This window comes from Aethalodelphis obliquidens, unplaced genomic scaffold (genome assembly GCF_003676395.1).
Source record: "Aethalodelphis obliquidens isolate GAN/ISIS:26980383/991018 unplaced genomic scaffold, ASM367639v1 scaffold18, whole genome shotgun sequence".
Taxonomy (NCBI): domain Eukaryota; kingdom Metazoa; phylum Chordata; class Mammalia; order Artiodactyla; family Delphinidae; genus Aethalodelphis; species Aethalodelphis obliquidens.
Genome location: NW_020837962.1, coordinates 18,544,598 through 18,558,212, shown reverse-complemented (window position 1 = coordinate 18,558,212; position 13,615 = coordinate 18,544,598). Strand labels below are relative to the sequence as shown.

The following is a 13,615-nucleotide window of genomic DNA, read 5'->3' as shown; positions in this document are numbered from 1 at the left end:
GCCTGCCTGCCACAACTACTGAAGTCCACGCGCCTGGAACCTGTGCTCTGCAATGAGAGAAGCCACTGCAATGAGAAGCTCATGCACCGCAACGAAGAGTAGCCCCCGCTCGCCACAACTAGAGAGAGCCCACGCAGCAACGAAGACCCAACACAGCCATAAATAAATAAATAAATTTTATGTATATAAAAAAAAGAACATCAGTCTTATATAATCTCATCTTAACATCCTTCACTTCGTTAGATCTGGAAAGACTCTGTATCCAAGTCAGTTCCCGTTCACAGGTACTAGGGGTCAGGACATGGCCATATATTTGGGGGGTAACACACTTCTACCCACTGAAGCGCCCATGGTATAAGAAGAAAATTGAGAGCACAGGGTCATGTGTATTCGTTTCTGTGCCTACTATAACACAGCGCCACCAACTTGATGCCTTAAAATTACTGGGCTTCCCTGGTGGTGCAGTGGTTGGGGGTCCGCCTGCCGATGCAGGGGATGCGGGTTCATGCCCCGGTCCGGGAGGATCCCACGTGCCGCAGAACGGCTGGGCCCATGAGTCATGGCCGCTGGGCCTGCGCGTCTGGAGCCTGTGCTCCGCAACGGGAGAGGCCGCGGCGGTTAGAGGCCCGCGTACCGCAAAAAAAATAAAAAATAGAAACAACAACAACAACAAAAAACTATAGAAGTGTATCTTGCAGTTCTGGAGGCCAGAAGTCTGAAGTCATTTTCACTGGACCAGAATCAAGGCCAGCGGGGCCTGTCCTCTCCCAGAGGCTCCAGGGGAGAATCTGTTCCCTGGCTCCTCCAGCTTCTGGGGGCTGCCAGCGTCCTTGGCTCGTGGCCTCATCACGCCAATCTCTGCCCCTGTGGTCACGTGGCCTCCCTGATCCTGTCTGCCTCCCTCTTAATGAGGATAGAGGGGAGACACTCAGAGCCTGACTGGAGAATCCAGGATGTCTGCCCACCTCAAGATCTGGAACTTCATCACTTCTGCAAAGTCCTTCTTTACCATTTAAGATTATGTTCACAGGTTCCTGGGGTTAGGATGTGAATATCTTGTGGAGGGACGTTATTTAGCCTATCACACTATGACTAGGGGAAAATCGGAGGCTGATTATATCCATGGAACAAGGGGAGGACAGGGGCCCTGGTCACGTCCCAGGAAAGGGAGAAGGGGAATGAACACATCCGAGGAAACAGGAGGGAATGGGAGGAAATAGGACGCCCCATCAGTTCTATACCTAAGGGAAAAGTAGGAGTCCCGGTCATGCCTGTGGAATGAGGAAAAAGCAGGGCTACGGTTCTCCGCAGGAGTAAGGATGCAGCAGGGCATGATCACGGGCTAAGGGGGAAATGGCATCCTGGTCCCGTCCGTGGAAAGGGAAGAATAGCGGCTGGATGACATCCATGGGGCAAAGATGAATCCGGCAGCAGTGCTGCGTCCATGAATCAGAGGGAAAATACAGAGGACGGATTGTTTCCATAGTTGAGGGGGAGACTGGGGCCTTGGTCATGTCCACGGTAGAAGGGGAAACAGGGGCTTGGTTAAGATCATGGAATAAGGGGAAATAGCTGGAACACGCTTGGGGGGAAGGCAGCAACTTAATGTCCATAAAATAAAGGGAAACCGTGGGCCTGTCATGTCCATGAAACACGGTGGGAATAGGGGCCTCTGTCCACAAATTAAGAGAAAAATATTGAGACTGATAAAATCCATAGAAAGGGAGAGTATGAGGCCTGATTGCTTCGTGGAGTCATGGGACAGTGGAGCCCTTGGTGTCCAGCAGCGAGAAGAAAAGAGAAGACACGGCTATGTCCGGGGAATACGGGGGAACCCACAGCCTGGGCAAGTCCATGAAGTCAGAGGAAGTGGCCTGATCACATCCATCAACAGGGCAAACAGGGAACCTGGGCATACCCATGGGATTAGGAAAAGGAGGGTCTCTGGACGTTTCTACGGGAAAGGGGAAAAACGGTATAAAGGAAAAACTCAGCTTTCCACCTGTGTAGGAAAAACCCATTTCTCCCCGACTATGTCTTTGTCTCCCATGAACCTCCTTTATTACTCCCACTAAACACACCTTCTGGCACTTCTGGTTCCCAAATAGGTGGGTGTTTTCCCCACAATAAGCAACTCCCTGTGACACTGGCTGGATGTCCTACAATTCAACTCCATTCCGACACCATCTACCTGGAGACGGCATCAGACCCCACAGGGTAAGGGTTCAGGCCTGCAAGATGCCTCCCGCCCCACACTTCTAGGACAACCTCAAGTCCAGGTCGTCACCTGTGCTTCTGACCGACCAGCTGGAGATCGGAGGTCACCACGACCCCCTCCTCGGGTTCGATTAATTTGCTAGTGAGGCTTACAGAGCTCAGGGAACCATTTACGTAGGTTTACCAGTTTATTATAAAAGGATATGTTAAAGGATACAGACACCATCCAGATGCAAGAGACACGTAGGGCAAGGTGTGTGCGGAGGGGCACGGAGCTTCCACGCCCCGCCCAGGTGCCACTCTCCCAGCACCTCCTTGTGTGCACCAACCCTGATAGTGTCTGTATCCCATACTTTCGGGATTTCATGGCAGCTTCATCATGTAGGCATGATCGAACTCCTCAGCCCTTCTCCCTTCTCAAAAGAAAGCAGAGGTAGGGCTAAAAATCCCAAGCTTCCAGTCATGGCCTGATCTTTCTGGTGACCAGCTTCCATCCAGAAGCCACCCAGAGTCACATCATTAGAACAGAAGACACCCCCGTCACCCAGGAAGTTACGGGGTTCAGGGAGCCCTGTGCCAGGAACCAGGGGCAGACACCAGTATGTATATTTTCTATTATCCCACAATAGGGAACTTGGTTATGTCCATGAAGTAACCAACAGGGAGCTAGAGGCCCTGGCTCCGTATCTGGCCCAATCATGTCCACAGAACAAGGGGAAAATACAGGACGTATTTATTTCCATGGAATAATAGGAAAATATGCTGCCTGGTTACAGCCAAGGGGTAAGAGGAAAATAGGGAGCCTGACTATTTCCATGGAATAAGGGTACACTTGTTGGTTATGTTCATGAAAAGTGAAAAATGGGAGCCCTGTTCTTGTCCATAGAAGAAGGGGAAAATATGGCCTAGTTATAGCATGGAACCATAGCAAATATGGGGCCTGTGTATGTCCATGGAACGAGGGGTGGGAAGGAGGGAACGCAAAGGGGCATGAGGAACCTTTGGGGGGTAGATGTGTTCATTTTTATGGATTGTACAGACGATTTCATGGGAAATTCGTATGTCAAAGCTCATCAAAGTGTGAGTTTAAATATGTGAGTTCATTGTATGTCAATTATACCTCAAAAGAGCAGTTTGGATGGATGGAGTGGGTGGGTGGAGAGGTGGATGGAAGGACAGATGGATGGATGAACAGATGGATGGACGGATGCATGGACAAATGCATGAATGAGTAAGTGGACAGGTGGATGGAAGGACAGGTGGATGAATGGACAGATGGATGGATAGAAGGATGGACGGACAGTTGGGTGGATGGAGGGATGGATGGATGGATGAATGGATGGATGGATGAGTGAGTGGGTAGACAGGTGGATGGATAGATGGATGAAGGGTGTGCAGGAATAAGCACAGAGCTCCCTGTGGAACAGACACCCAGACTGGAGTCCCCCTCCTGCCACCACCCCTTTTCCTGACTGGTACCCGGGCCACTGAGTGGAAAAGGGCTGCCCCTGCAGAGCCTTGCGGGGGCAAGGATGAGAAGAGTGAGGTCTGCACCTTGGCCCCTTCCACCTGCCTGGACCCAGGCTACCTTCTCGTCTGCTGCCACGCCACCCAGAGGAAGACAACAGTTGGTTCTTAAGAAAGAGGAAGCATCTTTCCCCAGAGTCCAACAAACCTGACCTCCTGACTCACAGGCTGAACCTGGTAGCAGAGCCATGGCTGCACCAGTCACGGGGGCAAGAGGATGGGATTCATCTCAGGTGAGCCCTTGGCTGGTTGTGTGTGGGTCAGGTAGCAGGGATCCAAGGGGGGCCCCTCTGTGAGCTGCACAACTTCCTGGTTTTGCTGTTGCCAACCAGGCTTGGGATTTCTTTATCAGCTGCTCCCAGGGGCAAATAAGCAGGAAATGAAACAGCCTTAGCACTCAGCAGAAAGGCTCTGCTTGTGAGGCTGGGGTCTGGAGACAGGAGTTTCCTGGCTATGGCTTTTAACCCACTCCCTGGTCCTACCTTGGTCATTGCTGTGTCCCCCACCCCTGCTGCCCTCGTCCCATGAAGTTCCCAGGGCCTGCACAGATCACCCTGGTCAAAACCTCTGCTCGTCATGTTACGCTCTGACTAGACATCTGAAGTGGGGTGGCATTGCTCCCCAAAGTGTGGGGGGACCTGGAGGTCATGTAGCAGGTGGGAACCCATGCCCTAGGGTGCCCGGCATGCTCCAGGACAGGTAGCCAGGTAGAGCATCCCCTGCCCAGCCAGGCTGGGTCCAGACATCCGGGCTGGTCAGTGGTCAGTCTGGTCTCACTGTGTGTCCTGGGCTGCTGTGAAGGGGGCCGCTGCCCAGCAGGGGCCGAGGTGGGGCAGCCTCGCCACTGTGGCTCGGCCATTGCTTTACCTCCTGAGTCTCTTTCCGGGCCTGTAAAATCGGTGTCATAGGAAGCTGACTGTGAAAGTTAAATGATAAAAGGTACAGAAGTACCAGCATGGTGCCTGGGGCAGGGCTTCAGCTGTTTTAATAAGAAGGAGGAGGTGAGGCAGGTGGACTGGCCCTGGGCTTCTGGCCATTCCCTCCCTCCATCCCTCTGCCACTGCCGGCCTGGGCCTGGGACACGGGTCACAGTGTCACGCTCTCTTAGGGACCTGCGTCTGCTCCCAAGCCTCTTCTCCTCTATCTGCAGGAACAACTGAGCCCTTGCAAACAGCAGGCTGGCTTCCTCTGGGCTCTTCTCTCCACTGTCTTTCCGTTTTGTTTTGTTTGTGTTTGTGTTTGATAAGCTCCTCCTTTTCCCCTAAATAGTCCTGATCCGGCCTGGCTGCTGACCTGGATGTAACCCAAGCAGGATGCCAATCTATTTGAGGCTCACCCTGCCACCAGAAACCCTTCAAAGAGAGCCCAGCGAGGAGCAGCCCCGGGATGGAGGGGTGGCTGCCTCGCACGCTCCCGGCGGAGGCTGCAGGGGACACTGCCAGCCGCCAGCGGCAGCCCTGATCCCTGCGCTGTAGCAGAAGGACGTGGCTGACCCTGGCTAGAGAGCCCTGCTGGTCCCGGGGAGCAGGCCAGCAGCAGAAAGCCAGCCGTGACGGGGCGGAGCTCCAGATGGCTCGGAGCTCACACCGCCTCCAAAGGCCCAGCGGACATCTGCTTTTTCCAGACTAGGACGCCTGAGAAACCATGGGACTCAGAAGGTCACAGGGGCTGGCATTCTGTCTCCATGGGACTTCTACGTGGGGACCGAGGGTGGCGGGTTTGTCACACGCCGTTGTCCTTTGTCACATTGCTTTTCTGCAGCCGGTGTCCATAATCCTGCAATGTTGGTCTACCAGTTCTTAACAGGCTACTCCACTTAAACAGCCATCAGGCCCCGTCCTGAAAGCAAAGAAAAGGCACCCAGGCCCCGCAGGCCTCTGGCTGCTTCCCTGCTGCCTTTCTGGTTTTCTATGAACAAACCACTGTCCTCCTCAGGCAATGAGCAGCAAAAGCTGAAGAGGACCCAGACTTTGCTGCAACCTTCAGTCCTTCAAGTCCTTTGCCCATGTTTTCTATTTGGTTGTTGGTCTTCCATTGATTTGTAGAATTTCTTTACCCTTAATAATAATTATCTGAGGGCAAATGTGCTGCAGATATCTTTTTCTGGGTTGTGGTTTTGTCTTTTCGTTGGAGTCAAAGTTGGTGAAAATAAATCTTTAATCTTACGGGAGTGAATGTATCGATTTTTTCTCTTACGGTTTGCAGTTTTGATGTCTATCTAGGAAATCAAGGTCATAAAGCTTCTTTCCTGTATTTTCCCTTAAAACTTCTTAAAGTTTTAAAGTTTAGCATTTCACATTTATGTCCATAACCATCAAGATTTTTTTTGCATGGTGTGTTTGCTAATGTTTGTTTAAAATTTTTGTGTTCATGTTCCTAAGTGAGACTGGCCTAAAATTGTCCTTTCTCACACTGACCTTTTCCGGTCTGGGTTTCAAGGTTTCACCGTCTTCAGACAGTGAGCTGGGGAGTGTGTCTGTCAGGGTCCCAGTAGTAAATAGGATACACTAGCAATAGGAGGGCTTATTTATGGGTTTATCTACAATGCTGCAGGGGCAAGGGAGCCCAGGGCATACGGGATGAGGGGAGCCTCAGCTGGCCACCTGGTCAGGGGATGTCCCTTACCTTCTGCCCTCTACCACAGGCTGGGCACCTTTTTGGCCAGACACAACAGGAAGTCAGAGGTCAGGGCCCCATTGATGGAGTCCGTACAGGTCAGCACCACAGGACAGACATCTCATAGATGGGTGGTGAGTGGAGCTGGGGGCAATGTGATCTGACACAGGGAGATTTCTCTGTCTTAATTCTCAGGAAGAGTTGCTAGATTTTTACTTTATCCATTTCTTTTAAGGAGTGGGAAAGAGAGACTCCCTGATCTGACTTCATTTCATTGTCTTTACCAGATACCCTCCTAATGTAGTCGATTCTCATCATTCGAGGTAGTTCCGTTCTGTAAAGTCAGCACAAATCCCTAAATTAACAAAGACCGAACCATCGCCATCCCAGGGTAACATAGGTTTGCTTCCCGTGAGTGTCTGGTCACCCATCAGTATGTCACCATCTTGTATATGAAATATATCGTTTTATTTGACATCTCGTTGACTCCTTAACAGGGACTCACAGCCAACAGCCCTGTAACTCGTGCCTCAACAAAGCTTATTCAACAGACGTGTTTCCTCTGGAGGGCATGGCCCGCCTTCTCCCCTGAGGACGCTAGATAGCACTTCAGCACCATGCTTGGGGGCTGGTTTAAATAGCAAAATCGCCAATAGAAAGTACAAAATGTGAAAAACATGGCACTAAATGGACTACGAGACGGACAGTCATTTACGACATGAGACCAGCGTGTGGACTCATCCTCGTGTGCATCGAGCACGCCAGTATCTCCTGCTCTGCACACGTCTGCAAATGACTGCAAAAGTGCCCTGGGTGTTGATTTTGGTTACAAATAAATGTTAGGGAATAGGCACAGTTGCAGGCACAGAATCCGTGGACAACAAACATCACCAGTGTTTCCCGATGTCACCAGTACAGAGGGGCGGAGTGTGAAGAGCGGTCAGCACTACACCCTAGAGAAGCTGAGTCCATGTGACCGCTGCTGGGAAAAGCCTTCTTGCATTTTGGGATGGCCCTGAGCGTTTTGGTAATAGTCAAATGTGACAAAACCCAAATATGCCACAATGGGGAACGGATATGTTAAATTCAGTGCAGTGAACTATTACCCATGAGCAATCAATTACAAAGACTTGTAGCAACGTAGAAAATGGTTCTTTCCTAAACAAAATACAAATATACACTCTAATAATTCCTGCATATTTGTCGGTTTAAAAGATAAAGATTTTAAATATTTATTTTATTTTATTTTAATTCTTATATTATAGTTGAGTAATAATGTCGTGATAGTTTCAGGGGTACAGCAAAGTGACTTAGTTATATATTTTCCCATTTAGGTTGTTACATAATATCGAACAGAGGTCCCTGTGCTATACGGTAGGTCCTTGTTGGTCATCCATTTTAAATATAGCAGTGTAAATGATAAAGATTTGATAGGAAAACATATTTGTGAAAAAGGAAGTCTCAGGTAGGTAGAAATATGGGTGAAAATTTTTTTCCTAAAATTTCCTTTATTTTAGCATTAAATGATAATGTGAAAGGAGGGACTTCCCTGGTGGTCCAGTGGTTAAGACTGCACTCCCAACGTAGGGGTCACGGGTTCAATCCCTGGTCAGGGAACTAAGACTCAGTGCAGCCAAGTAAATAAATAAATAAATATTAAAATAAGCAAATTCCATTTAAAAAATAATGTGAAAGGATATCAGAACAGTCCAGGAAATAAACTATTTTTTCCCTGTAGCTCAGAACCATAACTTTGAAAAGAATTATATTGAGCCAAGAGAAAAGAGAGGTCTTTGAACATATCATATGAATAAAAATTGTGTCATCTTTGTTTTTATGCCTATTTGCCATATTTAAGTGCATCAAGTTAATTTCGAAACACGTTTTAGAGTTTCATATAGATTAATTAGAAGAATAACATTAACAACAATACTATTTTTTCATGAATATTTATTTTACCTTAAGATTTTCTATGTTTCCTATAACAGATACTGTGTATTAAATTAATTTTACCTTTTCTAATGCTTTGTTCTAAATTTTATAAAATAATTTCTTAAGGAAATGTTAAATAATATTAACAAAGCTGCCTTTGGGAATATTTCTAGAAATTTTGACACGGTGTGAAATGTCTCAAACATACACATACCCAAATGTTGTTTCGAAAAGTAAAAACAACTGTAATAAAAAACACAGATCCAATGATTCCTCTGAAGCTCCCCATTCAATTGCTCTTGCGTTTTGCAAGTCCTTGAGGAAAATGAAAAGAACCACTGGAAATAAAGTAATTAAATTCTATCCTTAATGCTGCAAAAAGTACAGAAGCCCAACCTCATCAACAAGAATGGAGAATATTCCTTGTCCTGAATTCGTTACTTTGATGCTTTTGGATGAAGGGCCTTCTGGAATGGCTTCCCTTTTCCCTCTTTCTAAAGGGGAGCAGTGGATGGGGCCTGGCTTTGACTGGCTGCCTCTGAGCCACTCATGCTGCAGATGGAAGCGAGGCCGAGATGTCCTTGGAGGAGGCAGCTGAAGACGGGGCAGAGCCTCTCAGGGCTCCAGGGCCCTTGGAGGAAAGGGTGGCTCCCAGCTTGGGGGCTCCTGGTTCCCAGCTTTGTCAGCACAACCAGAGTGGACCAGGGTGGGGACTGGCTCCCTGGAACCTAACTGTGGAGGTTTTAACATGTCTGCAAAGCCTTTGAGACCCTCCCCTTGAACACAGGTGAGTGATTTCCTTCCGGGAAACGTAAGTGATGCCTGGAAACTTTGGAGACTAGGTTAAAGGTGACGGGGCTGCTGCCTGGGTGCCGGCCCCCAGCACCTTTGGTTCTTTGGCCTCCACGTGAGTCCAGAGAGAGCCTGCGAGGGGCCACATGAGTCTTCCCACCCCCGGCACCAGGAGAGTGGGAAGAGTCAACACCAGCTCCAGCTACACCCTCACTGAGAGACCCTGAGTGAGACGCCAGGCAGCGCCTCGACCACGGGGGATGCCAGTGACAAATGGCTGTTGTGGTTTTATACCACGTTGGAAGTGGGAACCAGAGCCCTGCGTCTGCAGTGACCCACAGGTGAGAAGCTCGGCTGATGAACTTGCAATGAGCATGGGGGCCGGAACGCACCTACTGGTCCTCAGCGCACACTCTCCCTGTCCAGACTGGTGTCCTCCCAGAAGCAGACCTCGAGACAAGGATTCTAGTGAGAGCAGTTTGTGGGGAGGTGACACCACTAGGCAGCGCCAGTAGGGGTGTGGGGACAGGGCGGGGAAGGAAGCCAATGCAGGGCACCGAACAAGCTACCTTCTCCTTTTGGCAACGGGGGCTCATTCCCACTGAGCACCTCGGGGGAGAGTGTAGAACATTCCTCAGCTGTCCGACCAGAGGGGTATTTATCCTCCAACTTCTAACAGTCATTGATTGAGGGCTGCTCCCAGGAGGCAAAGGGGCGTGAATTCCCCTGTTCATGAGGTTAATTACCTCCCCCTTGCCTCCCGCAGCATCCAATCAGAGCAGCTGGAAGGCCAGAGAGAACCGTCAGGAGAATTGCAGGTGCTGGCAGTCGGGAGCAGCAGGGACAGGAAGATTAAGTGCTAGTCACTGTCAGAAGTTTCCTACTGACTTTGAAACCAGAGGGTGACACTAGGTGAGCTGTACCTGGCAGCTGCCGCCTGGCCACTGAGCAGTCAGAGGCACCCTGAGGCAGGCCGCAAGGGCGCCCGCTGCCCCCTCAGGTACCGGCTCCACACGGGACCCCCATGCTGCAGCCCCTCTGCGAGCACATGCAGACACCACACCTAGATTCCCACGTGGGTCGCGTCCTGACCCGCCTTTCCTAGAGCTGCAGCTGTCACAGGGCCTGTGTCTGCTTTTGCAGACCACCTCTCAGGTGGGTGGGTGGACACGACATTCCATCTACTCCTGTGTGTCCGTCACCTGACCTGCTCACAGGCATAGGCCTGCAGCTTCTGCCTGGTTTCGTCTCGTTCGGGGTGAGGCTCCTCTTTCCCAGCTCCATCTTCTCAGAAGCTCTGAAGCCGTCTTCCTCTTTTCTTCAAAGTGTCCAGAGCTGCTAAAACGCAAGGTATGCACAGGCCAGTGCTGTCCACTAGAACTCTGTACAGTGATAAAACGGCAACCACTAGCTACATGTGGCTGCACAGCGGTTGAAATGCGGCGTGACTGAGGGGTGAAATTCACATTTCATTTCATATTATCTGATCTAAATTTAAGTGGCCACCATCCTGGCTGGCACAGGTGTGGGCCACGGCTCCTTCGGATCTACTCCAGGGCCTCGCCCCCTCCCTGGTCCACTACAGCTCCTCCCTCCTGCTTTGAGGATCCCTCCTCCATCCCTCTGGTCAGTGCTTATTCTGAGAGGTCTGTCCCTCTGCCCTGCTACCTCCCCTCACCCAGCCACCGGGAGAAGAAAACACGCACTTGACACAACAATGAAGGTTTGACGTTTTTTCCCACAGGGGTGTGGTCTGGCGGGGAAGGCTGGGAGTGCCCGTGAGAGAGAAGAGACTGAGCGAAATACCCAGAAACATCAAAACTGTCCAGATGTCCCCCTGCCACCCATCACTGCAAGTTCTGGTTTAGAGAAGGCAGTCCATCCTGCCTCCTTCTCCGCTGACTACAGATTTGAGAATCTAGAATTGCATGCTTCAGAATAGTGGTGTTCTTCCTTAAACGCACACTTCCTAGACTCCAGCTCCACGAGATGCCAAAACAAAGAGCGAGGAGCTCAGGGATCAGTATTTCTTGAACATCCTTTGGGAACTGCTTTAATCAACACACTCACGCTGCACTTGGAGTTTTCGAGTTGGACCCTCCACCAAATCCCCACAGACTGCTCTGCTCCTCGACTGCTCGTGTCCACTTTTCGCAGTTTTTCTCTTTACTCCTGCATTTACTTCCTCTAGTTTCCTGCTTCCTTCTTCACCAATACTGCTCCAGATTAGCTTTTTGAAATTAGAATAATGCATGTAGTAAAAGTTAATAAACTCTGCCTGAGGATCTGAGGCTTCCTTCCGTCTCTAGAGTGGCTGCACTGTAGGGACTCTGACATACGCTTTAGTGACCTTTCCTTTTAGGAGTTTCGCCCTTCTTACCTTGCTCTCTCAGTTCAGGCTTCATTTGCTTAGATGTATTTTGTGTGCCAGTGCCCACAGTGTATTTATTAATAGTTTGAAACTGTCACAAGTTCTCATTTCGCAGCGATTTTCATATTTGCTTCACCACTTCTGCTTTAGCATTACCAAGTGTAAATGGCCTAGACTTTGCATTAAAAAATAATTCCCCCTGTCCTTCCAGGACAGGCCTGGAAATCGTTGGCACAGGGTAGCGTCTATCTACGGATACTTCTCCTAGGAGATTATAAGTTCCTGGCAGGCAGAACTGTGTCCCAGGAGACCCACTCCACACTGTGGCCAGCATTATGTAAAGAATAAGAGAGCTCAATGGCTCACATCCATTGAAAAGAATTCAGTCAGTAAAAACAGAGGACTATGCACATATCCCATATATGCAAGTCTTCTTTAACCAAGGAGGAGGACCGACAGAAAGTTACAATATGCAGAGACTGAAAAACAACTCTGAATTTTTTTAAAAATAAATTTATTTATTTATTTTTGGCTGCGTTGGGTCTTCTTTGCGGCGTGCGGGCTTTCTCTAGTTGTGGCTAGTGGGGGCTACTCTTCCTTGTGGTGCACGGGCTTCTCATTGCGGTGGCTTCTCTTGTTGCGGAGCATGGGCTCTAGGCGCGGGGGCTCCAGTAGTTGTGGCTCGCGGGCTCGAGAGCACAGGCTCAGTAGTTGTGGTCCACAGGTTTAGATGCTCCACAGCATGTGGGATCTTCCCAGACCAGGGCTTGAACCCGTGTCCCCTGCATTGGCTGGCAGATTCTTAACCACTGCGCCACCAGGGAAGCCCCAACTCTGAATTTATATTGGGGCAACGGTTTCCCTCTTAAATGCCTTGCTCTGAAGATAAACGTGGTTCCTCCTCCTGCTGGAGCTGGAGGGTGGGTGGGCGGGGCATCGCAAGGTTATTGCAGCTGCGTCCCTGGCCGCCTTACACGCTCGCGGAATTCGCGTGCAGTGAAGCTTTCCAGCCTGCCACCCGCCGTGTCCTCATCCACCCCGTTGTCCCCGCGTCCCCGTCCATCCCCCGGCCACGGTCGTGCTGGGCAGACTCCTGATCCAACGTGATGCTTGAGTTTGAGGCGGTCTTCTCTGGAAGACAAGGGCTCCTTTCCGTTCCCCACATCCTTAAAAGATTAACGTTCCCCTTCGCAGAGGGCCCTACAGAGGGTCAGGACTCCCGCCTCGAGGCCCCCGACGCCCGCGGACTCTGCGGCCTTCTGGGTATGGTAGTGGACGCCTCACTCGCTCCCGCCGCAGAGTGCGGCCTGGACTACAACTCCCGACAGGTTGCACGCTGCGCCTCCGCGCCCCGCAGCTGCGAGAGGACGGCCCGGGCGCGGCCTGGACTGCAACTCCCGACAGGCTGCGCGGCCCGCTGCTGCGAGAGGCGCGGGAGGCGCGGGAGGCGCGTCCGACTCGTAGAGGAGGTTGTGGCGGCGGTCTCGGCTGGCGACATGGACAACGCGGGGAAGGAGCGAGAGGCGGTGCAACTGATGGCGGAGGCCGAGAAGCGAGTCAAGGCCTCCCACTCCTTCCTCCGAGGGCTCTTTGGGTGAGCGCCGGACCGCGCGTGCCCTGATCGGGGGTCTCCGTCCCCGGCCGGCGGCCCCCCCCACTTTCCTTGGGGGCCCCCAGAACGCCCCAGGGGCCCTCAACCCTCACACGCCCTCCAGAGATTCCCCTAGGGCCCCTCGGCGCCCCCTGAAATCCCCAGAATGCCCCTGGCCCCCCCACTCTCCAGGGACCTCCTAGGACCCCCGGAGTCCCCCACCTGCCCTCCAGGGATCCTCTGGAACCCATGTAGCCCTCCCAACGCACCCCCTGGAACCCCACGGCGCTTCAGGGGCCCCCATGCGCCCTCCAGGGATCCCCTATGACCCCCGGAGGGCCCCCCCCCAGCGCGGGTGCGGTGTCCCACCGGCCGCGCGGGTGTGCGTGACCCTCGCCGCGGCGGCCACACCGGTTTGTTATTTCGCCACGAGTGAACCCACGCAGCTCGGGAGACCCGTGTGGGCGTGAGGCGCCGGGTCCCGGACCCCCAGCCCCAGCGCCTGGCCCGCGGTCTTTTGGGGGCGTCAGACTGGCGGTGGGGCCGCGGCAGCCGCATTCCACCACCCG

The 13,615-nt window shown here is 51.6% G+C and overlaps 1 protein-coding gene across 2 annotated transcripts in view; it reads left to right on the top strand.

Moving 5' to 3' along the window:
• Positions 1 to 12,882: 12,882 nt before the first annotated feature.
• NAPB (NSF attachment protein beta) overlaps positions 12,883 to 13,615 on the top strand; it is a 38,475-nt gene continuing 37,742 nt past the window's right edge. The window contains exon 1 of one of the 2 annotated variants that reach the window (XM_027118112.1): positions 12,883 to 13,049. In XM_027118112.1, coding sequence (XP_026973913.1) covers positions 12,952 to 13,049 — 98 coding nt within the window. In that variant the 5' untranslated portion in view covers positions 12,883 to 12,951. The remainder of the gene's footprint in view (positions 13,050 to 13,615) is intronic. The other variant, XM_027118111.1, reaches the window with a different exon arrangement.